General features: G+C 51.7%; 10 protein-coding genes across 10 annotated transcripts; 2 read left to right on the forward strand and 8 right to left on the reverse strand.

Annotated features, from left to right (window-relative positions):
* Positions 1-6,386: 6,386 nt before the first annotated feature.
* Positions 6,387-8,813, reverse strand: PtrM4_148420 (Fungal-trans multi-domain protein; the record flags this gene model as incomplete). The annotated part of the gene is made up of 4 exons (XM_001938690.1): positions 6,387-7,222; positions 7,270-8,485; positions 8,669-8,706; positions 8,759-8,813. 4 exons carry the CDS (start codon positions 8,811-8,813, stop codon positions 6,387-6,389), a joined length of 2,145 nt encoding a protein of 714 aa, XP_001938725.1.
* Positions 8,814-9,821: 1,008 nt separating this feature from the next.
* On the reverse strand, positions 9,822-10,190 carry PtrM4_148430 (uncharacterized protein; the record flags this gene model as incomplete). The annotated part of the gene is made up of 1 exon (XM_066109954.1): positions 9,822-10,190. The coding sequence occupies one exon, from the start codon at positions 10,188-10,190 to the stop codon at positions 9,822-9,824; it is 369 nt and encodes a 122-aa protein (XP_065959937.1).
* A 746-nt stretch (positions 10,191-10,936) lies between these two features.
* On the reverse strand, positions 10,937-14,204 carry PtrM4_148440 (Vesicle coat complex, various subunit; the record flags this gene model as incomplete). The annotated part of the gene is made up of 8 exons (XM_066109955.1): positions 10,937-11,038; positions 11,086-13,025; positions 13,073-13,407; positions 13,454-13,743; positions 13,792-13,835; positions 13,888-13,901; positions 13,956-14,043; positions 14,114-14,204. The coding sequence occupies 8 exons, from the start codon at positions 14,202-14,204 to the stop codon at positions 10,937-10,939; spliced, it is 2,904 nt and encodes a 967-aa protein (XP_065959938.1).
* A 945-nt stretch (positions 14,205-15,149) lies between these two features.
* Positions 15,150-15,502, reverse strand: PtrM4_148450 (Metallothio domain containing protein; the record flags this gene model as incomplete). The annotated part of the gene is made up of 3 exons (XM_001938687.2): positions 15,150-15,223; positions 15,283-15,351; positions 15,415-15,502. 3 exons carry the CDS (start codon positions 15,500-15,502, stop codon positions 15,150-15,152), a joined length of 231 nt encoding a protein of 76 aa, XP_001938722.1.
* Positions 15,503-16,045: 543 nt separating this feature from the next.
* Positions 16,046-18,426, reverse strand: PtrM4_148460 (uncharacterized protein; the record flags this gene model as incomplete). Its single annotated transcript, XM_001938686.1, has 4 exons — positions 16,046-17,847; positions 17,895-18,008; positions 18,059-18,190; positions 18,237-18,426. The coding sequence occupies 4 exons, from the start codon at positions 18,424-18,426 to the stop codon at positions 16,046-16,048; spliced, it is 2,238 nt and encodes a 745-aa protein (XP_001938721.1).
* Positions 18,427-18,860: 434 nt separating this feature from the next.
* On the forward strand, positions 18,861-19,292 carry PtrM4_148470 (dolichol phosphate mannosyltransferase subunit 3; the record flags this gene model as incomplete). The annotated part of the gene is made up of 3 exons (XM_001938685.2): positions 18,861-18,908; positions 18,963-19,031; positions 19,125-19,292. The coding sequence occupies 3 exons, from the start codon at positions 18,861-18,863 to the stop codon at positions 19,290-19,292; spliced, it is 285 nt and encodes a 94-aa protein (XP_001938720.1).
* A 147-nt stretch (positions 19,293-19,439) lies between these two features.
* PtrM4_148480 (Oxidored domain containing protein) lies at positions 19,440-20,000 on the reverse strand (the record flags this gene model as incomplete). Its single annotated transcript, XM_001938684.2, has 1 exon — positions 19,440-20,000. One exon carries the CDS (start codon positions 19,998-20,000, stop codon positions 19,440-19,442), a length of 561 nt encoding a protein of 186 aa, XP_001938719.2.
* A 600-nt stretch (positions 20,001-20,600) lies between these two features.
* Positions 20,601-22,214, forward strand: PtrM4_148490 (BRLZ domain containing protein; the record flags this gene model as incomplete). Its single annotated transcript, XM_001938683.1, has 2 exons — positions 20,601-21,295; positions 21,344-22,214. 2 exons carry the CDS (start codon positions 20,601-20,603, stop codon positions 22,212-22,214), a joined length of 1,566 nt encoding a protein of 521 aa, XP_001938718.1.
* Positions 22,215-22,358: 144 nt separating this feature from the next.
* Positions 22,359-23,571, reverse strand: PtrM4_148500 (uncharacterized protein; the record flags this gene model as incomplete). The annotated part of the gene is made up of 3 exons (XM_001938682.2): positions 22,359-23,053; positions 23,102-23,322; positions 23,366-23,571. The coding sequence occupies 3 exons, from the start codon at positions 23,569-23,571 to the stop codon at positions 22,359-22,361; spliced, it is 1,122 nt and encodes a 373-aa protein (XP_001938717.2).
* A 351-nt stretch (positions 23,572-23,922) lies between these two features.
* On the reverse strand, positions 23,923-24,798 carry PtrM4_148510 (alanine racemase family protein (ISS); the record flags this gene model as incomplete). Its single annotated transcript, XM_001938681.1, has 2 exons — positions 23,923-24,627; positions 24,694-24,798. The coding sequence occupies 2 exons, from the start codon at positions 24,796-24,798 to the stop codon at positions 23,923-23,925; spliced, it is 810 nt and encodes a 269-aa protein (XP_001938716.1).
* Positions 24,799-24,935: the final 137 nt, after the last annotated feature.

A 24,935-nucleotide genomic window follows, 5' to 3' on the forward strand; every position in this document is an offset into this window, starting at 1 on the left:
CCGCCGTCACGCTTCGGTTTCGCCTGGGTGGACCCGACCAAGCCTGCTTTCTGCCCGGTGCCCGCGCTTCCCAAACATCCTTTGTTCTCACATCCTCTAATCTGTGCCGCCAGCGTGTTGTCGATGCTGCAAACCGCCAGTGGGCGACCGAACTCGAACCGTCAACGTATCGAGCGCCAAAAAGAGCGTTGGCGATGACACATGGCAGCTGCTGCCCGATTGGTTGTTGTGGGCCCACTGAAGGCCAACCATGTCGCGCCGGACGTGGCCCTGGTCGTCATCCATGCTGCTCATTGGCCCACTCAATATATTGGCCTGCCACGATGACTAACCCAGCCGTTCGCCATCCATGACTGTCTGTCCAGCTGAGTCCCACGCAATTACGCCTAGCCAGCCCACCAGTGGCGCCCCAGGCCTACCAGAATTTTCCTCTCCCAACCCCACGGCCAATAACGTCTCTCGTCATTTCGCCCTTTCCTGCCAATCATCACAAGAGTCGCAGATAGACCTACGTGTTTCAATCCATCCATGGGTCTTGTGACATGGCCGTCACCGCCTAACCATGGCACCATGGCCCTCTGTCTGCCCTCCTGGAGAGGCCCATTCGCTGTGTCTTTGATGTCGTGGCGTCGCTTGGGGCAAACTCTCCGGACTCGGTGGCCTGCCAGTTGTCGCGCGCCATCCATCAACGACGCATCGGTAAAAGGAAAAGGAGTTCCCAAGCCTTCCAGATCGAGCTCAGAGCCTTCTCCCGGCTCGAATCTCATCTCGTGTCCACACCCATGTCTGTCGCAGAATAGCCGACACAACTCGACCGCATATGAACCGCCAGGTCCTGGCTAGAGGGCCAGATTGCGATGCCTCCCCAGCGCAAGCGAGGTAGCCGTGCCAGCACCTGCAGCTTTCAATTCTTTTCTACTCTCCGCCCTCATCCGTGCCCACGCACAGATGCCAGCCAAGTCCGCCTCCCGTAGCCTAAACCTACGAGCGGGAGTCTGTGTGAGTGAAGGGACCGAAGATCATGTTGGGACAAATTGCTCCCTCGCACCCCATCCCAGGCCAACACGATGGCGAGAACTCTGTTGGCTTCCCACAACATGGAACCGCTCGTAAGGGCACCAACGGCTGACTATTGATGATCAATTGGTCTTTCTTCCAGCAAACCAGCTCTCTCTGTCCTCTGTCCACTGACCACTACTCATCTTCTGCACGACTATCAGTAGTTATCAAGCCAAGTGCACAACAAAGTGCAATGCAAATAGCGCACCACCATTCTCTCCCTTGACCGCGTCTGCTGTCTACCCGTCTGAGCCGCCGTAAAATGCTCGAGCAATCACGCTCTGATTCACCTCTCCCTCTGTGCATGCTGTCACTGCCAGACAGGCCTTCTCCACAAAGCTCGAGCGTTTCAGTGGCCTTGTCGACAGTCGCACTTTCACCGCCAGATGGAGGATTGCGCACAACGAGCCTAGCTCGTTTGACGTTATCGATAGCTGCCCCTCCAAAACTAAAACTGCCCCGCCATCGCAACCTCCTTGTGCCGACAAACTCTAACGGCGGTTGTGTGAGCAAGGGAACACCCAATCGAGCCTCCCGTCCCCACCGCAAGAGTCGAGACGCTCGAGATGGCTGGAAGAACTTGCTACGTGGCGTGCGCCGGGTTGCAGGAGCAGATGATGCCGTAGAGGTGGTCGTAGATCTTACCCACAGCCCGCACCCAACCTTTTCCTGCCTTTTCCATCAATCTAGTATACCACTCATGAGCCAACACCTGCACTGCTGCCTTGTCCGTATCACGTTGTCGACCGTCGTGTAGCCCGTCGATGCCCCTACACCTCGAAACGGCTGGCTCTGGTGACTAGCACTAGCAAAGTGCCGGCGACGTCTCTCCCGCCACACTTTATGCCTTGGAGCCTAGCTGACGGCCATTGGTCAGGTGTGACGTCTAGCAAAACACTGTCCACACCGCTCAGCGTCGGTCCGAGTATCTAAACCTCATCCTCAGTCCACCACCACCCTCTCCGTCATCACAGGACACAGGCAGAAATGTTTCGCTTTTGCTCGACCACGGTAGCATTCCTTGTCCATCTCTTCCATACCATCATGCGTCGGAATGGAGATACCGTCATCGTATTCCTCATACACATCGAGTTTGGCGGCCGGCTCGCCCGCCCGTTGATCATTCCATCTGACAGCCTCTACAACCACTGGCAAGCTTTTGCGAAGACTGACTCTCTAGCGGAACGTCTCTCGGCCTAGCTTGTGATTGCTAAGGCCGAGCAGCCACAAACATGTCATCATGCAAGACCCTGTACATCATGTCCCAAAAGTGCTGAGATCAGACCTTTAAAAATCCCGCTTCCAAACAAACCGCAAAAAGGTACCCCCGCGCGAGATTAAAAAATAATACCACTCTTCCAGACAGACGCTGTGCCATCTACGTAGCCCCTCGAGGACCCTGTGCTGGTCGAAACGTCATTATTTATGCTAGCCGATGTCATATAGGACACGGGTCGGAGATATCATCAGCAATGGCCTGTTCGCATCTGCTAAAGAGTCTTCATTAGTATTTACCCAATACATTCACTATACCCAACAATTTATTTAGTCTGACCGACTAAGAGTCACGACAGAGCGGAACCTTTACCAAGCGGCCTCACCACACTGGTTGGCTCTGCGCCACCCGTGCTCTCCACAATGGTTCACTCGATCGGCACACTGCAATCTCCGCCTGGGACCCAGCTTGATGGCGCAGTACAAACTTTAACGCGTCAGTTGCGAGATGTCCTCTCCAGTCCGGTGTTGACATCGAGATCGACTCCTTTACCGCTTCCACGAGACACACGTGTAGAGTACCCGCTTGCTGGCGGCAGCTAAGCACCGTACCAAACTTTCTCAGCCGTAAGCTTCAGGTGAAAAATTGGATCGGCAGGAACTTCGGACCTTCTACGGCTCCGTAGTAATGTTCCATGGCTGCTCTTCCAGAAATACGGCCGCTCGCTTCTGAAAGCGGTCACCGGCAGGGAGACAGCATGACTATAGGTGGATAAGATCAAACTATTGAGCCTCGCGAATCTGCTCCTTGCTTGGAGTCAGGTAAAGTGATGACCAAGGACCGAGCTCGTGTCTCACGACACGAGAAAACTAAGGTTTACAGTGGAGCTCTGCCACGTCTCCAGTGACATACATGGTATCAGTGATGAAGAATGCCATGTTGAAATTTGCACTCTGATTTTTCCCGTCGTAGGAAAATCTCCCGGCGTCGCTTCGCACGTTTCCGAAGTCACGTCTCAAAGGCCGGTGCTCCTGTCCAAACCATCGCAATGCACGTCCATATGACGAAAACACCCTCTGTTGAGCAATGCGTGCATTGTTCATGATTGAGAGTGACACGAATAGATACGAAACAATGGAATGGTGTGTACCCTGAGATTCTGATCACATGCCTTTGCCACGTGACATGCTTGCGTCATTCCAATATCTTCTTTTTCTTTACAGCATCAGCAATTGTCGCCTTCGTCTCTCTGCGACGCAAGCCTGGTCGGGCACTATGCATGCCCAAATGCCGCGCGGTAAACGCCCTACCGCGCACTCTCCCTTTGGCCCAACAACACCACCGCGTGGTTTGTAGCCCGAAACCTGCGCCAGAAAGCAGCGCTGCTGCCAACAATGTTTCGCAACTTTACAGCGGCTACCATGCAACCTGCAGCCTCACAACTCACCACCCCCGCTAACCTCACGCACGGGGAGGACCCCTCTTCGCGCGTAAAACTTGGGGCGGGTGTGATATATACATAGCCACGGAATCCCCACCAACCGCCTCGTCAACAGACGATAACCCGGTCCGCCTCACCGCACAACGGCGCTCCTCCGCTCCGCCCAACGTCAAGATTTCCCAACTGCACACGAGTTGGCTCAGCCCAAAACCAAACATGAAACAGCCTCATCTGTCAAAAAAGGCGATCTTCCGGCTATACAGTCATCCATTTCATCGTCAGCTGACGACATAGAGTATGAGTCGGAGGCATGTTGTGGTTTTGGTGCATGACCGACTGACTGACCGCATACCACGGCGGTAATCGAAGGCCCTTGATCCCAGTACCAGCATCAAGTGCTGACAAAGGAGGAAGCGGCGCAGAGCCATGCTTGAGCCCAACGTGCAAAAGTCTGTGTCCTTGCACCGAGTCATCTACCATCCATCACCATCATCACATCATGTCTTGCAAATCTCAAAGTGTGACCTATTTTTTCATTTGCCATTTCTCGTTTCTCTCAAACTTTCAGGACGCCGCGGCATAGTTGAGGAACCCTGCAGGTCTTGGAATGCGGCTGCGTGGCGTTGGGCGGGGCGCTGCGGCCTAAGAAAAGGTCATGATTATCTTCTTGGAAAAGCGAGCGGTTCCTTTGGGGTCGGCGGTTGCGCGACCTGAGATCAGCCTTTTCTGCAGGTGGTTTGATGGCCTCTCGACCAGCCGATTGATTCCTTCCCTCCCTCCCTCCCATGGCCATCCGGCGAGCCAGCCATGAATAGAGCGCCGCCGCCGCAGATGCATGCATGCGAGATGAGGATGTGGGTGTGGTGTGGGCGGTTTCTCGGCTGCTGATGCTGGTGCTGATGGCTGCAGGACTTGGTCTGGTCTCTAAGTAGGCGCTGGTGGCAGATGTGTGTATGTGGCAAGGAAAGGCAGGCCAGGCGACCACCATCTTATCACGCAGCCACCAGGTGCATGTTTTCTGAGACAGAAGACGGCAGTCAGCTACGTGTACGTCTTACTGAGGTGTGGATGGCGTCAACGGTTCATCGGGGCGGCTGCGATCGGAGATGTCTCCGTCGAGCAGATCAAGTTAGACGCCTGGTGGGAAGACGACAGGCAGACAGCTGCTCTGTAATTCTGGCGTCTATTTCCTTCCTTCCATCCATCAACATTACCACCTCCCGTTTACGAACTCTGACCCCTGACCCCCTCCACGAACGTTGAAAACTAAATCTGGACAACTACGCACACGCACTGTTAACGTACGTAGATCGTGGATAAAACATGTGTGCGCGTACGTGCTTACGGGCTTTGGGTGTGGGGAAAGGGGACGCGTTGCCGCTGGTGGCAGCAAAAGGACCCTTCTGAAGAAACCGATGCCTCTTTGATTACGACATCTGCATAGTGCGGATGCATGCATGCAGGGTATTGCCCGGGGTTACGATTACTACTTTTAGTGACTGCTACTTTTGGTCGGTATTATAGCGTCCGGTGGACGGGTGGGGATAGATGTTACGTTTAGATATAGGTACGAGTATAGGAGTGAAGATGTGAGTGTAATATAGTTTTATCTTTGGAGGATTGAGGGGGTGTTATTTTTTTGGTGGCAAGGGAGAATTGGAAATACGTATGTAGTTGCGGGGTTTGTTTCCGATACTCTAGAGATCTAATTATGATGTGTGGAGTAACGTCTTTGCTAAGGGTCTTGTGGTATATTCGTATCCTGAAACCATAGCCGTCATCTCGTTGTCTGTGCAGCTTATGTACTGTCCTGGCACGATTATGTGATTTGTTCATCATGATGCAAGCATGTCAGCGATCAATACTTCCTTCTAACACTGCCCTATCGAGACTATATACTCTCATCTAATAACTATGCAACGCTCGCAGAGAATCAGACATTAAGACTGTACTGTAAACCAAGTTCCGCAATAGACCATGGCGCCTGTCAAAGCATACTTGCACATTCTCGAGTACTAATAGAAAACAGTCCTTACATTTACATTACTAAAGAGCTTATAAAAGCATTTATTCCGCATCTTTACGTTACTTTAAGGTACTAAGATATCACCTTTACCATGGATAACCATGAAACCTCCCTAAGACAAGATGATACTAACCTTTCTATCGTTTTCCCTTGACCGTCCTCCCATTTGCAACTATAATATTCGCTCGGCCCTTCTATTCGCTTGAATCAATACCGCCTGCTTTCTTACAGAGGGTCAAACAGACATAGGAACATAGGCAGAGATGCGTTGGAGATCTGTACTGAAGCATGTCAAAGCGGTGACAGCGCGACGTGATGGAGAGCGGCCTTCAGCAGCAGTAAACGCGTTGCCTCTAGACGGCAACATCAAGGTAACATCCTGTTATGAGGTTGGAGATAAATCAGAAAGCACATGTATGCACAGCTTGAAAAAGTAAAGAGGTCTTTCTTCATGTCCTTTATATACCTCCAAAGATCTTTTATTGTACACTAGATCTACGCACAGAAACCCACAATCACACTCATGCAGAACCCTGCTGAGAACGGAAACTCTTCTCCTAGCTATCTAAAGCCCAACTATATCCATCATGTTCCAGCATCAAGTAAAAAACCCTAGTATACACGCACTACATCCCAAAATCGAACTAAGCAGCAGGATCTAGAAACCCCTCGAGAGTCTCATAATTCAATGGCCTGAAAAGCTCATTACTCAAATCCGCACCACTGCTTCCCAACAAGCCCTCGAAGTTTTCAAACGCCGCGTCAAAGTTGAGCCAATCTGGGCTTTGCTCGGCGAAACTGAAGCCAGCAGGAGGGCCGGCGGCCATGGGAGCTCGGTCTGCACGCTCGCTGCTTGTAGGATGTTGGCCGGGGTTTGGTGTGGAGATGGGATTGAGGAGGCTGGTCATGGGAGAGTTGGCGTGGGGGTGAGGTTGGTGTTGTTGAAGACGCGGGTCGATTCGTGTTTCAATGTCTTGCGGCCAATGCTGGGGGTGGTTTGGCGGTGGTAGTTGCCCGCTGTGCGTGCTCTGTGGGGTTGGAGGTTCGGTTTTCGGTTCAGTGTGACGGGGTTCTGCTGGCACGGGTATGGGTGTGTTGACCGCGTTGGTGTTGCGTCCCGCGGCGTTGCTGAGAACTGCGCGACCGAGATCTGCTGTTGTACCGGCGGACCACCATGCGTTGCGTAGCCGGTCAAGAAGACGAACACACTGCTTCAGTTCCTCTGTGGCGCGGTTGACGTGAACCTTTAAGCGGCGAGACCGGAAGTGGCGATATACCACACTCAAAGCTACACCCAGCGCATAGGGTACGATGGGGAGCGGTGGGAGCATTTCTGGCGGTTCTGCGTTAAGGAGGTGGATGACTCGTGTTGCTGACAGACTTTGGCGGACGTATGATGGTGTTGATTTGACAGGGGCGTTGATGGAGAGTGACTTATGTGAGGCCATGCACATGGTGTGGTGGAAGAGTGAGAGGAGGCCTGTAAGACATTAGTGACATGCTAACCATCACACGACGATAACCTACTCATAATGGGACCGTCCAACTTATCTTCACCATCACCAACCATCTCTTCGAAACCCAAGAAGTCATCGCCTTCCCAACCAGTCTCTTCCACAGCCCTTCCGGGCCGATAGTAATCTATGACCTTGTCCAGCATCTCAGATATCTGCAGCCAGATACCGAACGGGCTTGACCGCTTCTCTGGATCTGATGGTAACTGCCTCAGGCTGTTATCTCGATCGTGCATAAGCAATGGTCGCCCATTCATACAAGCATTGATCTTGTCAAGACTCCATAGACACCAGAAGACGTCTTCCAAGTTACCTTGGGATTCCGAACTCTGGTTCTTCCATTGATGTCCAAATTGCAGGCCGAATGTATGTGCGTGATGGATAGCTTGGGCTAGGTGCATTGAAGCTTGTTCGGCGCCATCTGGACCCTCGCAATGTAGGGAAATCAGAGCAAGTACTTGAATCAGCACGACACGATTCTTCTCCAGCTTTGCCTCGATACCGACAATGACGGCATTATACAGTCTCTGAGAAAACTCCCGTGGGCTCATTGGCAGAGAAGCAGTGTCGTTGTCTAGATACAGATGCTTCGCAGCCGAAGCGTGTTTCGATGCTACGATACATATCGCTTGCATAAGGACCCGCGATTCTCTACCGTGATGGTACTGTTCATAGAAGAGTTCCTTGTCGACGAGTGGCAACAGTGGATGCACATAGTTGAAGTAGATTTCGAGCAGTATAGCTTGGTTTTCTCGTGACGGCAAGATATTAACGCCGACCGCATTCAGGTAGGTTTGAAGCGCCCGTGAGATTTGATTCTCCTGGTTAGAATGCGGACCGGTCTCAACAATACGGGACGTACTCGGCCCAGACTGTGTCGACGTTGGTCGCTGGTCCCGCTCTGGGATCCACTGTCCGATGGGAGGATGACCGGGTGACTGAACGGCCTTTCCACGCTCGGAATGAACTTGCTCTCGTAAGACGGCTTCCGGATTCAGGTAGCCTAGGAAGTTTGGTGGTGTTTGGGCGGTGTGATCCGAGGCGGGACTTTGCGACGGCGGCATTGTGGAGTGTGCATGGCCGTGAGGATGCGAGTCCCCACGGGGCCCTCTTGGATCATGAGGATGGTAGTGCGCGCTCGCAGGTTCCGAGGGTGAATGTCCACTTTGGGTATTCCTCCCGCTATTTCCCTGTTCTGCCTCGTCGTCGAAAGTATGGCTACAACGCTTCTGTGGACCGTTAGCAGATCCTCAAAAGCTTGAATCTCCTATCGTAGCAAGGTACAAGCTCTGTGTATCTGTAGTTGTTTCCACAGTTCACGCTTGCAATTGTAGTAGTACACACACACCTAGTGCAAGGGTGGAGCTGGGTCTTTTTTGCTTATGATAGGATGACAATCTTCAGGTACTTACTCTGCGTCTCTTGCATGATTCGCATGCGCGGTGGACGCCTGCTCGTTGTTAGTTGCGTGTGTTTGGCGCACTGACGCAGTCTGTACATACGCTTGCGTTTCCTGAAAAACTCGTTGTTGGCCGCAAAAGTGATCATCGTCGACATTGCGGGCGGTCGGCAGCTGGTACGCGCTCAGTAATGGAAGTGCAATATCAGCTTGTGTGTAGTAAGCCTAGAGACGTTTGTTGTCCTCATGAACACGAGTTGCGGGCGCGAGCTTCCTGGGAACCTGTGTTGCTTACACGTGATGCTTTCCGCCTCCGCATTTGCGGTCGGCACTTGGGGCCGACACGATTGGTTGACGGCCTGGCTCGACCGCGCCCATTCTCATTTGGTCACTTTACACTCTACTTTACATGTGAACGCCAAACCTGCATTTAATGAGGGCGCATAACACGGTTGACTAGGCCGCGGCTTCTTCTCGTCCGCTCTAACTATAGAATCGTGGTGACCCATAATGAGACCAAGTCCGTCGTCGCTGACCTCGAATACGCAACACCGGAATTCCGACCGCATCTACGCCGACAAATACTCAGCATGGCTCTACCCGTACCTTCCTTTTCGAGCTATATAATAGCATGATATAGGGACCTTAAACAGAAGCATCACCGGTTCTACTGCCTACCAACAACACAGCACACGGTGTACCGGTATACGGATGAATTGCGGTAGTGCATCTCAAATTGCGCTGTACAAGTATGTTCTGCGCAAGTCACAGTCTGAGACTTAGGCACAAGCTTGGTCAATTTGTATAACTTTTGTGTGGCTGTACTTGGCAAATCCCCATGAAGAAAGAAACGATACCAAAAGCCTGTACCAGATATCAAACTCCAGCATCTCACCCCCTCACTTCTTCTCCCCCCTCCTTTTCCTTCGCCTCCGCCCTCAAACTCCCCCCTAACCTTCACCAACGCCTTCCCCAGAAGATTTTGCCCCCACTTATGCCTCATCCTCTCCGCCTCCCTCTCCGCAAACCCGATACCCCAAATACGATCCACCGGTGACGCCTCCACCAACTCCCTCTCTCCCATCGCCAGTAACATCTTCCTCAGATTCTCCGCATCCGTGCTTATGGTAAACTTGTGGTAATTACCCTGCGTCACAATCTGTACTTTATCTGTTCAACTTATCAGCAATGCATAATATAGGACACCTAAATGGGAAATGGAGAAACATACGTTGATCCCAGACCCTCGCCTCGAACCCCTTAACTTGTCTCCCCAGCGCTTTGTGCTCATGAGGTTTCGTGGTAGCGAGCATCTGCTTTGCTGTTTTTTCGTCGTTGAATAAACGTGCTTTTTGTACCATCATCCACATCTCGGCGGTGGCGTAGGTGTCGCCGTCGACGGTGAATTTGCTCCAGTACCATTGGCTTAGGTAGCTGTTGGGTTTCCAGAAGAAGACTGGTTTAGTGGTGGAGGTAGAAGAGGTGAACTTGGAGGCAGCGTTGTGCTCGGCGAAACTTATGGTGTTGACGGGCATTGTGGACGTGTACTTGTGGTGTTTAAGGGGTGTGTAAAGTTTGTAGCAATGAATCTCGAGATTCGTATGAAGGCGTGTAGTAAGCTTGCTTAGACGGAAGGTGTCTTGCTTTTATCACAAGAGTGGGTCATTCCATGACTGTTGTCCTTGTCGTATTGAAGCGCTAGTTGTCATCATGTACCATGGTACTGTCGCAGTTGCGCCCTTTCCTCCATTACCTCACTCAGCTCTAGATAGTCGGGACAACAGCATGTACGGATAGTGGTTCAAAGCATGGAAGTAGCAGCTTCTCAACCGTGGCTTCCACTGAAGACGAGTAGAAACTGTGACCGCCACTGCGTAGCCATGTCCACCATTAGGTAAGAAGTTGCGCCCTTTTCTCATGGCACTACCGTTCAACCAAGCACTCAACCCAAGATTCACAGCATATACGTAGTCATCACTTTGAAAGGGCGCATAGTACCAACGCAAAAATCCTGTCCCAGTCTCGATTGCAAAACAAAAAAGAACAACGCTCCAACTTGTGCTTGCCCACGCTATATGAATGAATAAAGGGTATGCGCCATCTCAATGATCCTCCTCTCGTGACATGTTACAATCAATTACCTTGGAAAGTAAGAAGCACGCTCGTTTTTCTCCGGCGATACAATTAGGTTATGAACATTCAGATCCTCGCCTGAAATGGGCTTTAGACCGGGCGGTCGCGGCCGAGAAATATTGTTACTGCGAAGGTATGGGTTTGGCATCTAGGCCATTCCCTCAATGCCCTGTGAGAGTCGGTCTTCCATGGCCTTGACCAAGACAGGCGGTACGGATTCGTCAGTAGCACGGATAGTGATGCGGTACATCTGTGTACTGTTAGCTCATGACCCTTATGGCTTTCAGAGTTACATACCTGAGTCTCAAAGTTGGGTTCCAGTCTCAGCAGACAGCCAAACTTGCCCTCACTTGAATGGAGTACTGTTGCACCCACGACATTCTTCACATTGGGATCCACACCGGAGACGATACCCCACTTGAAGCCCTTGACTACTTTTTGTACAAAGTCCGTGTTCATAGTTCGGTTTTTACTGACGAGACCGAAGATGCTTTGTGCCTCACGAGGTGCACCGCCAATCTGCTTCCAGCGCTTGAAGAAGTCTTCTGCACTCAGTTCAGCGCCCTCCATGTATTTGTGGAGGAGCACTGGGAGTTGTAGGGTCAGGCCTTGTAGAGCACCTGCAAGGTAGGATATGCGGATGGTAGGTGGGTCGATGAAGACATTTTTGCACTCAAACATGATCGTTTGCTGTGTTTGACCTTCTGGCGGAATTGTGGTGTCGGGAAGGCCCTTGATATCCGTCTTTAGCGTTTCTGAAGACCTGTTGTCGAGCGTTGTGGTGAACGAGCCCATTGCAAACTTTGACTTGTTGGTGAAGTAAAAGATGAGAGCGCCCAATTGCCCTCGGTACTCTGTACGAAGACCAACTTGTATTTGCTGGTCTTCGTACAGCACACCTTCGGGGCGGAGCAGCAGACGAGTGTAGCCGATTTCCCAGTCTGGACTAAGATGCGCGGCGCTTGCGAGGTTCGGTGCCTTGAGAGCATTGACGTCCATGTTCAGATCCAGACCCTCCAGGTCGCTCGATATCGCGGCAGCGCCGTTTGTGCCATTCGCAGCGCCGGTCTTTGCATCCTTCGGAACCGGCTCCGTAAAACTTCGCTTCACACCAGCAGATGACTTTTGCCGTGAAAGACCAAACTCCTTGAGATCCGCATTTGCATCTTTACCACCGACCACCCATGTCCGCTTGTCGCTAGTCGTGGCGTGCTTCTGGTGTAATCGTGAGAGTAATGCTGATGTTCGTTCGGGGTAGGGAGGCATCTCGTCGCATACAGTTCGTAACAGGTCGTCGGTCGGCATCGTGGCGAGTGTGAGGTATTCACATGCTCTCTGCTGGAGTTCCGAATCGAGAGAATGGCTGTACGCGCGGAACGCTTGCAGGAGCTGTGGCTTGATCTCCGGGAAGAGGTTCACGTACTTGACATAGCATGAGAGTAGTATCGCTCGCGTACTTGACGAACATCCTCGCATCTTTGCGCTCAACGCCAGGAACTGCTCGATCGGACTGCACCCTTTGCTGTCGGCGATCAAGTGGCCAAACTCTCCAAGTAGGTAACCTCCAATCTTTACCAGCGTCTCGTGGCAATCTGATTTGATGTACTGTAGGATAGTCTGTGCGGCGTATACCTGTAGCTCCTCGTTGTTGGTCGTGATTTGGATAACTCGCTGCCATACTTCGTCGCTAACATGGTCTCCGGCCATGGCAATCAGGCGCAACGATATGTCGACATACCATTGAACATCTGTGGCGTACTTCTCAGTTAGGATGGCAATCTTCAGTACCATCTCTTCTCGTATCGCATAGTCGGCCGATTGTAGGTACCGGAGGAGTTCGCCCACGATTGCTTGCGCATTTGTCGGATCGCACATGCTGTAGAGCAGATCCAGACCCTGTCGTCGCACACTGATATCCCTGTCTCTTAGCGATCCGATGATGATTGCCTGATGCTTCTTGATGGGGTCGAGGTTTTCGGATCGAGCAGCCAGATGTGTCATCGCCTCCAGTCCCAGATATCGCACGTTGGTTTCCCGTGATGCAATGAACTTGCCCAGTCGCTGTGAGATTTGTACCATGAGGTCCTGTTCCGTATCAAGGTGGATGACTAGGTTGATTGCTTCGAAGAGGACAGCGTTCTGCGCATTGTTTTGTTGTACGTTCTTGGGCATCTCTAGGGCCGAGTCCATAATCTTCTGAAGGGCTTCGCGAATGAGTTGCCGAATATGCGAGTCCTCTGTTTTGTGTTAGTCGCGAGATTATTGTGTTTTGATATTTACTGACCTGGTGGTGGGTAGTATTGCAGGAGTTTTAGCAGCTTGACTAATATCCATGGACAGGGGACCTTGTAGTAGAAGTAGCCTTCGGCGCACTCGTTGTCGACGACTATGCGCTTCAATCTGTTCGCTGCCTTTACGTAGCTTCCCTTGTATTGTTCGGTGTTGTCCTGGACCAGTGCTGTGACCAATGAGGTGACGGAGAGGGCCACACCCATATCGGGATCATCCATGAGCGATATAATTCGTTCAGCCCATTCGTGCTGTACGATGGCAGGGTGTTTCCGGTATAGACGCAGTAGAGTGAGAGCAGCCTTCTTCTTGACGAATGCTTTGGAGGCCCTGTCCAATGTCAGCTTGGCCGCGGATGTGTTCTCGGGTGACATACGGTGAGATGAGGAGGCGGTGGACCTCTGCACTCAATGCCTCTCCCAACTCCTTGCCACCGACGTTTGCAATCGCATGCAGCGCGAGGCAGTTGTTGAGCTCATTGTGGTCCAGCAGGTCCTTCCTGATGCTGTTAACAACCAGGTGCAGCAGTTCGTGCTCCTCGTGGAGGAAGAGGGTGACGGCGAGATATCCAATCTGTTTTTCCGAGTATTTGGTCGCCGAGATGAGGTTGACGGCTTCGAGATGTCCGAAATCGACGTTCCATCCGAGAATGTATATGTACAGGAGCTGTTCACATCAGTACGGGTGCATGTGAAAAGGCATTGGAGCGTGTACCTTGCAGACGTATTTCTTCTTCTGGTAACCGTTCAGGCCGGCATCTGGGAGTCACCAAGTCAGAGCAGGTCATGGGGAAGCGAGTCTTCTAAGTACCTCTGAACTTTTGTCTGCAGTCTAGTTAGCCTTCCGGTCTTCCCTGCGTCTCGGCATCGTGTACGCACCGAATGTTGGCCAGCTCCTTGTTGATGCGCTTCTCTTCCAGCTCGCGGGCGCGAGCATTCCGCAAATCAGCAATGAAGGAAACCAGACCTGCACACGTTTATAAGCCATAATGCACTGCCGCCATATGATATGTGTGTGTGTGTGTGGATTCCCGTACCTCGCATCGTCGGCACGTTGCCTGACTGCTCGCGACTGAACAGCCCTCCACCAGCCCTCGCTGCCATCTTGGAAGTGACCGAGGCCGCCATGCTGGTGGTAGTTGAGGTGGGTGGGCGGTTCCCACCTGGTAGATAGCCCGACAATGCGGCGGTGTTTGGTGGTGCGCTATCAAGAGTAGCGGTACGGTCCTCGAGGCAGGGTTATGCCGGCGTGCGCGCCTGCGGAGCGGAGGTGGATAGTTCGCGAAAGGGGCGGCTGTCAGCGGATTCTAGGCGCGGTTTGCAGAATTAGGGCGCAGTCAGAGGCAAGTCTGTAGATTGAATCACACAAGCATTGCTCATCATCTTTTACACACCCAAACACTGCAATGTCCGTCTGTTCAGAAAAAGGTGACACTGGAGTATATGCATCTTCTACACGGGATTGCCAAGACTGACAGGGTCTAGCGTGGGTAGCTCTTTCCGCACCGTGCGACACCCCAACGACTTGCAATCAATGTCACTCCTCCCCGCCCAATGTCAGACACTCTCTCGAGTACTATCTGCACAAACACATGCGCAGACAGACTATGCAAACTTAGGTCCTCATTCACATAAGACCTGCCGTCGTCCTAGAACCTGGTCTTGGTCCATACTAGCAGCTGAGGTGCGGATACACGTTTAGCAGGCATTGCTACCATATGCAAGTGATTGTTAGGGGCATATTGGCGCCGTGCTACAATGCGACAGTATCCATTCAACACTATGCAGGGAACACGCAGTTACACTCAGCATAGCACCTCCTTCGACGTCCAACTAAGCAAAGACATAGCCCGAAAGCCACACCCGGCAACACTTTACGCAACAAAATGCTTCACTACACATCCGGAGTACACGATATAGACAAGATGTTGTTTGTTTCATTCATAAGCCACTTAGACTAGGTATCATTATCACTCTGCGGCTTGAACCCGCCATAACGCCAAAACACCCTGCCCATGCCACACTCTCTTGCTTCAAGTGCAGAGACACACAGCTCTCATCTCAACGACCAATCTATTTCTTGGTGGTGAAGTCGGTCTCGAGGTTTGAAGAAGCGCCCGTCTCGGAGCGGCTGCAGTTGCAAGCGTCTACATGAATTAGCCCAACTGAAAAATAGTACACTGCTACATATGTGGCCGAGACTCACCTTCGGCGCGCTTTCCGCAGGCACATGCTGAAGAGGGGAGCTTGTTCTCAGTGGCGGCCTTGTCGCAGGCTAGAATGCTGGGTTAGCACAATGAACTACACAGTCACAAGGACCGTCGAGGGAATAACGTACTGCACTGGAGCGCGGGCTGCTTTCCGCAAGAGCAAGTAGCCTCCTGGGCGCACACGCAGGTGCCGTTGTTACGTCCGCAGCAGACCATCTTGAATGTTTGGTGGATGAGGTAGGAGGCGAATAGACGTGTGGTTGTTGGTTTGCAAAGTTGAATGTAGTAATCGGGTAAAGTAAACTTGGTGAGTTGATTGTATTGCAGTAAATAGTGAGAGCACTACCCTTATATATTCCTCTCAGTACCAGACTGCCGCGTACGTAGTTGTCATGGAACCATCCGTGGCTAGCGGTGGAATCGCGTGACCGCCGGCCCTGGGCCAATCAGCGCCCACTTGATTACGCCGCTGCCATCACTCGACGCGGCGAACGCCAAGGTGATTATCCAATGCCTTTCGCATGCCTGCTATTTGCTATAGATCTCGCAATGCTTCTATCTGATTGATAAATCCTCGGTTGGTATGCGGCCGTGTACGGCCGAACTATGCGTGTCGGTCAATCGGTGGAAGGTTCGAGCATGTAGACGGATCAGAACAATCAACGGGTCATTATGCATCAAAGTCCATAAAGTTAAACAAGTGGAGAGTGCTTTATTAAGAAGATGTATATGTAAAAGACATTCAGAACGTTAGAGTCTTCATGCGGGAGCTGTGCTAGTCCGCTTCATGCCTTTCCCCTTCAACCGTTCCCTCGCCGGGGATTCCTTCACCGTCCGAGGAGAGACTTGCTCAAAGTTGTCCATGACCTCTCTCACCCTCACCGGTGTTCTTGGTCGGTCATAATTAGGATCTCCCGCATATGTAGAAGTCCTGGGCCGACCAGGCGTCGTTATTGCAGCTTCTGTAACCCTCCTCGTCAAGTCTCGGACTCTCCCTGGCGAGTCTCGTCCAGGACTACTCACTACACTGATGTCGCCCGAGGATCTACGCCACGTGCTATTGTCCCGCTGGTGTTTGGACAGCGACTGTCTAATGCGAGAGTATTGTGTCCATTTGGTCAGCCTGGAAGTCCTTAGTACTTCCCCGACGGCTTCTTGGAGTTCTCTTACCGCATTGTTCTGCAGCGCTTGGAGCAGCACAATCGCGTTTTGATGGTCTCTACTAGCTGTTGTGGGTGTTTGCTGTGCAAGACCTGCTTCTGTTGCATTTGCATGCTCTTTAATAGTTTCAAGGAGGCCAGCATCTTCTTTGATTTCTTCAGCAATGGATGCGGCGCCTTCCATAGTCTGGGCCAGCAAGCCTAGGCCGAGTAGCCCTTCGGATCTGGCTTCAGGATAGAAACGCTGGCGTACGAGCTGGGCGATCGGTTTGGCAATCTGGGGTACCTGCAAAATCTGTATTTGCACTGCCTCAACATCCTTCTCGGCATTCGGTCGCCCAAGATAGCGAAGCATGGCAACAATGGTACGGCCGAGCTCGACCATGGGATTTTTCATCGTGGTGCTGGGTAGTGGCGCAGATGGGGCAAGGGCTTGCTCGACGATGTGTGAAAAAATGACGGTTTCGGCCGAGATCTCTGAGTCTGTTGCTTCGGTATCGGGGCCGACCGTCTCGTACATGACTTTTTCGATGTTGTGGAAATTGCCGGTAACGAGCTTGCAAAGCATAGCTGCTGCTTCGCCACGAACCGACGGGTCTTCGAGTACGAGCATACGACAGCATGCTTCCATGAGACCGGCATCTGCAAGTACAGCCCTGTTAGCCTCTGGAAAGGTAAGATGTCGCATGAAACCAGCCGCAGCGTATAGAAGCGCCAGCTTATCACTCTTCTTGAGAATAGTTATCAACCGGAGATGAAGCTCCATAATTTTGACCATGTCGATGCAAACCTCATCAGACATGGCCAAGTTTCCAACCATAACACATGCACATATCGTCGACGGGTGTGCGCTTTCCCATGGTGCTCGAAGCTTTGCTTCCAATCTTTCGATGACTGGACTTCTGACGTTGAAGTTTCGTGCAAAAACATCCGTCGATGAAGCTGCAGACAGCAGACCGATCAGCTGAGCTAGCAACAGGACCTGAGCCTCATCTGACGTGACGGTGTCAGCGTTCTTGCTTGTTGCAAGCTCCTGGAATACAGCCTCGATCTCGTCGGGCTGAAGACGTGCCTCAAACTCCAGCATCAGTGTGACAAGGTCGTCTAACAGTTTTGGTGTTGCAATTCTCTGCTGGAATTCCATATCCTGAAGATAATGGACCAAGATGGCCATATATTCGAGATGGTGATCTTCATCGTATTGGAGCGCCACATTTAGTAAACTCTTGAACGTTTCGAGCGAAACTTCGTCTTTGAACTGCGCATCATTTAGGTTGCTCGTAGCCCAACTGAGTAAATCTGTGGCGTAGTCAAGTCCAGATTCAGGTATCCTGTCAAGGACAAGGTATGTTGTTATTGTGGCATCTAGCCTAAGGGCGGCAGCGGCGGCTTTGGCAGGTTCTATCTGCGTGAGCAGTCTTCCTCGAGGTCTTGGTGTTGCTGCTTACCAAAGTCGTTGCAAAGATTGAAAAGCACAGCCAATGCAGTTAGACGAAGCTCTGGTGATGTGAGACAGCCAGCAATGCTTTGCATGTCCCTTACGGCGATCTCTCTGTTTGTATCTTGGCCACAGTCAGACTATTTGCACCGTTACAAGGTCGGCATACGGTACCATTGTCAGCTACTGAGTTGCCGATGACTCTCAGGTATTGCTTCGCTATGGGATCCTCATGGCGAACAGTAGACAGGCCGCGAAGAGCGTATGCTAGGATGCCACTGTCTCTGAATGGAGTCTGCCATCGTTCTATCCGCTGTCAGCAGCGTTAGTTTAGCGAGGGCGTGGAACATACTTCGGCCACCAACAGCCGTCCCAAGAAGTTGTAGCGTCTTCTCTGCTGGCTCATGGTCTCCACTACGTGTCAAAGCCTCGAGCTTATGCACGTAGCCTGTGAGAGCAGCGGTCTGGCCTGCAGGGTTCCCTTGGAGTAGGCGCTCTAATGACGCTATATATTCGCCAAGCTCCTCATTGGATAATGGCATGTCGTAGGGAAGTGATGATGAAGAAACGCAATTGCCGAAAAAGTTGTTGATGATGCTCAGGTGTTCATAGTGGCGGTACAAGCGGGACAATGATGGCAAACAGTTCCAATCACCTGCAGCCGCCGTACGCGCAACAATGGACCGATAGAAGCACTGGAAACTCTAGAAAGGCTGCAATGGATCAGCGGCTTGTTTTTTTCAGACGCAAAGACTATGAATTCCTGCGCCAACCTCGACCCACCACCTGCTCGCGGGTTGGCGTAGCCGCCTTGCCCTGTTTGGATCCGCTGGACCCCTAGCATCAGATCCCTTGGCAACATTTCAGCGATCTGGCACCGAACTCTCAACACCACACGACGCCAAACTTGACGCTATTCTGAACATCCTGACCACAGACACTCATTGAATTCAGGCCCCGCTACAATACCGCCAAGATGACGCGGGCCCAACAGACTATCAGCATTGCGATGCTCCTAACCTCGGTATGTCACCCCCTTAGTCTGCAGTCTTGAAGTTTGTGTGCTAAATTATGCTAGATTTACCTCGCTTTGTTCCTGCAGGTCATCCCATTGCCTGAAAAGATCCAGGCAGAAGTTGTTCCAGTTGTAAGTATACGCTATCCCCCAATGCCTTGTCCTCAATTCCCTTCACCCGCATACGCACCACTACCACTTCTGGGCTTAACTGACCACACACAGCTTCCTTTCTGGGCTCTCATCTCCTTCGGCTCATACCTTCTATTCAAGCTCGGTTGGGGCGTTTTTACCTTCAACGACGTACCAGAGGCGCACGCGGAGATTATGCAACAGATAGCAGAGGCACGGAAAGACCTCAGCGCAAAGGGGGTCGATGTTGGCGAGGACTAGATGGGCTAGGGGTGCTGGGAGCTACATAATTTGGGCGTTGTTGGGACCTATGGGAGGGCTTTGATAGGGGCTATAATGGTGGGGTATTTGAACACAATCTATAAACGCTACGGAGACAGCAAGTTCGCATCGGATCAACGTCACTGCTCACGCAGCAGTGGTGGTCTCGGCTTGCTTCTGCGCCAGCTTCAACTTCTTTTCGGTTCTCATAAACTCTCGGATGCCCACGGGTACATCCTCGAACAGCTTGTCTCTGTCCACGTCCTCTAAACCGCCGTCCCAGTTCGTCTCGCTGCCACCCCCGTCATCGTCCATACTGGTAGCAACATGACTCGGCATGCCTTCCCCCGCTACCATGCTTCCAGTGCCCTTGCCCTCCTGTCGTTGTGCTTGCATTGCTGCTCTCGCCTGCGCGCTCTTCTCTGCCCATTCTTCCATCTCGTCCCGGTACATATCCCAGACACAGTTCACGCAGCCAGACATGCAGCAGTTGTCTGGTTCCTCTGGGCGTGGAGGGACGAGGACACCAGCAACGTTTTGGGACGACTTCATAATCTCTTGTTTGCGTTCCTCGAGAGCGGTTGTTGAACCGAAGATTATACGTGCTTTGGCAAATGTCTCTTCCTTCTGCGTCTTAGGCGCTTCTTGAGGTGGTTCTGGGGTTGTGTGGGATAATGGCTGGACTTCGGCGAGAGGTTTCTTTAGCATGTCTACGCCTGGTCAAATCAAGCATTAGACAATGTGAATGGGGGTCCAACCTTCATAGTAACCAGTAAGTGGCCTGGCCTGTTCACCTTCGGGTGCAATATAGCCTTTGAACCGCTGCTGCATCCGATTGCTATTCTGTAGCCCAATTCTTCCCGTTCCAATTGAAGCATGCGACCTGCGCCATGACTTCAAGCAGGAAGCGCATAATCTCTGGTGCAGTGCCATTACTCCCGAGAATACAAGGTGTTCCATGTGCCCATCGAGACATTCGAGAATTTGGGGCGTAGGAACTCTAATTGCTTGTTGCGACTGGTTGAACTGGCCACCACTCTCTTTGCGAGCTTAGTGAGAGTAGCAACTCGACGATTCGACGTCATTTTGCGCTGCCTCTCCGAGCGTCGGCAAAAGCTACAGCGAACGCCGACAGGGTATCAACACCAAAACACGCGCCGGCCGACGCGTCGGTATTGACTGTCGTGTCGCATAGCCACACTCAACCTGCGATACCATACCATAACATATTCATAGCATGACACAATACGATCCTGCGCACATATACTAAGAGCCCATTCATCTCATCTTACTCCGACATATAACACTATGAACGAGCCACCATCGAAGCGGAGGAGGACAAACTCACCCGACGACCGAGCATCGAGCCCTCTCAGAAAGCCTCCGCGAAGACCTTCATATGCATCGCCTACGAAATCCCAACTTGCGCGCAACTATCCGAACCTTTTGCCCTCCAGGAGATCCACTCTCAGCGCATCTCCCAGGCGCCCGCGCCCCGCTGCTGGACAGAATGGACTTCAAAGAGAGAAATTGAGCGACGCAACCCTTGGCGCTCAAGAGTCTGCCAAAGAGAAGGAAAATGGGGCGTTCGGAACGCCACTAGAGGCAGGAGAAGACGACGAGTCAGAACTACCAGGAACACCACCAACCCAGGAGAGAGGCGTTCTCTTTTCCTCCCCAAGCAAGCGGCCTCCACGCGCCAAGGGACCCGTGAAACAACCTCCATTGCGACAGAAAGCGCCAGCGGTACAATCAGACGACATCACAAGAACCTTTGAAGACGGGCCTACACAGGAAAATATACCAGGAGATACACAGCTGGCGACTCAGCAAATACAAGCCCCAGACCCGGATATCGAACGGAGAAAGCAGGAAAAGGCACGATTACAGCGCCAAGTAGAAGATTTGGAGGCTGAGATATCAAGATGCGCCGAGGAGGTTGTCAAAGAGCAGCGGCGTGCGCCAGACGAGACTTTATCGTCAAAGGAGCGCAATGATTTAATGTCGGTACACAATCCATGACACCGCAGCATTTACTAACTTGTTATCAGTGCCTTTATTTCAAAACTCGCCGGCTCAGATACAGAATCAGAGAAACCAGCACCTGTATCAACGCTACTATGTTCATTCCTCCCCTTCGGCGCACTCTCAGTACCTCAGCCACGCCCCAAACAATCAGCCAAGCCCATTCCCTCCCACCGACCCCTAGATCTCGCGGACCCCTTACCCTACCTCGAAATGTTCACCTCCCTAAACTTCTCCACGCAACTCAGCCTCCCCCGCAGCAAGATCCTTCCAGCATCAAAACGCGTCCACCAAAAACACACAATCGGCATCACTGGCCCCCAGAAACTTCTCACAGCCCAAGTCGCCATCACCATCGACGGTCTCGCACACCAGGTTGTCGATATGCAAGTCTTACGTCTCTCACCGTGGGCAGAGTGCGAATTGGGTTCTTTCGTCCGCGCGAGGGCGCTGGAGAAGGATATCGGTAATGCGGCGTGGGCTGTGGATTCGTATTGGGAACTTGCGAAGAAACGGGCGCAGTATTGGCATAAATGCGAGACGGCGTTTGCGCATCTGCTCGCTGGACGCGGTGACGAGGATGCGGAGAATGACGTATCAAAGGCGAAAGCAAAGACGGGCATATCGCGTAAGGATCTGAATCGTAATTTAGGTCGTGATACATTGGTCCTGCAAGATAAGCATGTTTTGCTGAAGTTGAATTGGCGAATTGGCTTCGATTGGACGGGCGAGGCCGAGTCGGATGTCACTGTTGAGGCTGCTTTTCCTAAGGTTTGGTCGGAAACGGATATGGGTGCTAGTCTTAAGAAGGTGCCGGAGACGTTTGCGTCGCTGCTGCGTACAAAAGGGGTGTTTGGGGCAACGAGGGTCATGGTGGCGCTATTGTTTGCGCAATAGACGATGAAAGGTATGTTAGTTTGTGCAAGCGGTTCATGAACTAAAAATGGTATTCATATATCTTCGAGCTTGTAGATATGTTGAGCTTTCTGTGTAATCACCCCATGTGGATGACCCACTGTACATACAAGTATATGGGACGACTCAAGTATCAGTGAGCTCACATTTGATAGTCCCGGCTTGCGTCAAGTTCCCTGGCGTGACGACTTCGGTCTTCTCTTCTTTTACTACCTTGCCATCACCTTTGACTGTGTTGCCGGTCTTGTCATTTGCAATCGAGGCTTCCCTGGTGTCTGCCCTCGATGATCCCACCACCTCTCCTCGTAGAGCTAAGGTGTCCTTGGATTTAGGCGTACCATCAGCACCCCTCTTTGCAGGCGTTACCATTCCATTTGTTTTGTCCGTAGAAGGTATTGGCGACGTTTCCTTCTTCTTCAAAATGTAGCGTTCCCTAGGCGGCATTTCTTTAACTCCAGTATTATATTTGAGCGATATCAGTAGATCTCTGAGAAAGAGATAATGTTTCTGCGCGACCCCAATCCATTCGTACAATTCGCCCTTTACCAGGGATTCATTTTTGAAATGAGTACAAACAAAACATCGCATGAACCATTGGAGGTAGATGTTCCCTTCGTTGGTGAGCATTTTGTCCATGGCTGCAGGTGTGACCACGAGGGGGTTATCTGATCCCTCGAGGGTGTGATTGTAGAGTTTCTCCATAGCGTAGTTCTGGAAGTCAATGCACTCAAGTTTGGCTCCCAGAATCCAGTCAGCGGCGTAAGGATGTATAGCCGTGGGGTCAAGCTGGTCAGTCACACTCTCTTCCGAGGAACCTTTGACTATATATCATTAGTATGAATCCCGGCAAACTGTTAATGCAAACGTACACATCCAGTCAACGAAGCCGCTGAACGTGATCGGGCTTGTATCTGGTAAAGCAACACTCATAGTTGGAGTATCTACAGCCATTTGCTTGCATTCCTTCTCTAGGAAAGGCGAGTGATGCGACAGCAAAGCCACAGACAGGCACCATTTTTGGCATCCCTCTTTATTGGAGCCTGATGCATCTTTCTTACCAACAGTTATCTCAACTGCTGGGCCTTGCAACCTACTCTGTTTTAGTGATGCCGGGTCAGATAAACATGACTTACAGTTCCATATGACTCCAGATAGCAGGGAATGCCCAATGTACTTCGGTATTCTCAGCCATGATGCTGCTTTTGCGGGCTCCTCTAAACGTGGGTGTGATGACTGGTGTCGCTTTCGTTTCTACTGAAACTAGAAGCGGCGTCGACAGAACACGCTCCAGTCTTCCTCGAACGGGGCGAGCGCAAACAAATTCGATATCGTCACTCATAGTGCGCATATCGCAATCCTGAAGAGAGCGAGAGGCGATGTGGCGCACGAATGTTGAGGTGAGATGAGGTGAGGTGAGGTGAGGGATGAAGAAAGAGCACCCGCCCTAGTGCAATGGGAAGGTGCGCTCGACCACGTGGAAATCGCATCGGCAAACAGAGAAGCTGTATGTAGAGGTAAATCGGATAAAGCAATTGGCATACTAGTAACTACCACCAGAGAAAAGCATATGTACACTTACCAGACAAATACAACTGCACACCACCAACATACTCACAACACCCTCCTCAGCTCTTCTCCTCAGCTCTTCTCCTCAGCTCTTCTCCTCAGCTCTTCTCCTCAGCTCTTCTCCTCAGCTCTTCTCCTCAGCCACATTCTCTTTAACAACAGCATCCTTCTTCTGCGGCCTCTCCCCAAAAATCTCGCTCCCTACCCTGACCTCATCACTACCCATTCGAATCGCGCCCTCAAAATCCGCACTCATACCCATACTTAATTCCAGTTGCCCTTCCTCCCAACCCAGCTCCTTGGCAACCTTATCCCTCGTCTCCCGTAGCGCCACAAAGTCCTCATTCTCGTTCTCCGGCGTTGTTGCTCTGCTCCTCGCAATCGCGCCAATAGTCATCAGACCCGAGAGTTGGAGATGTGGGCATTTCTCAATGATCTGTCTGCACAGTATGATGGCGTCTGAAGGCTCCACGCCAGATTTTTCCTTCTCGCCCGATGTGTTGACTTGAACCTTCACCCTGAGCTTTTCGGCGCTGTTGTCCTTTTCTAAGAGGGCCTTGCGTCCCTTTTCTAGCTCATTTGCCTTCTTTTCGCTATCCACACTGCTTACGCACCATAGATTTGGTATTTGCTCGGCCAGTTGCTTGCATTTGTTCGATTGGAGGCCGCCGATCATGTGCCATCGTATTGTGCGGGGTAGGAGTTTGGACTTCTCGATGAGTTCTTGGACGTAGTTCTCTCCAAAGTGTGTATGTGTGGGGTCTGGCTGTTGGTGTAGAGCGAGGATGTCGTTTGCGGGCTTGAGTTTGGATACGGCTATAAGGCGCACCTAATGTACTTTAGTATTTTGTTGGTAGTTTGGGTAAGTGGTAGGAAGAAGATGTGCAGTACTAACCTGCTTGTTGTCTTTGCTGGCCGCCTTGATACGCGAAGAGATCGTCGATATATTCTCTGCGAGCTGCTTCGCGCGTTGGGGGTTTATTCGCATGTCTTCGACCATCGTTGACGTAGACTTATGGAGTTGTTCGCGCGTCTGACCCTGCGGCTCGCTTGAATCAATACGTCAGTTCGGCGTTAATTAAGGGATTATCTCCGCTTGGCACAAGCAGAAGGCGCCCACCTGGGTGACATGGAATA

Source organism: Pyrenophora tritici-repentis, chromosome 9, assembly GCF_003171515.1.
Source record: "Pyrenophora tritici-repentis strain M4 chromosome 9, whole genome shotgun sequence".
In the NCBI taxonomy this organism is placed as follows: Eukaryota; Fungi; Ascomycota; class Dothideomycetes; order Pleosporales; family Pleosporaceae; genus Pyrenophora; species Pyrenophora tritici-repentis.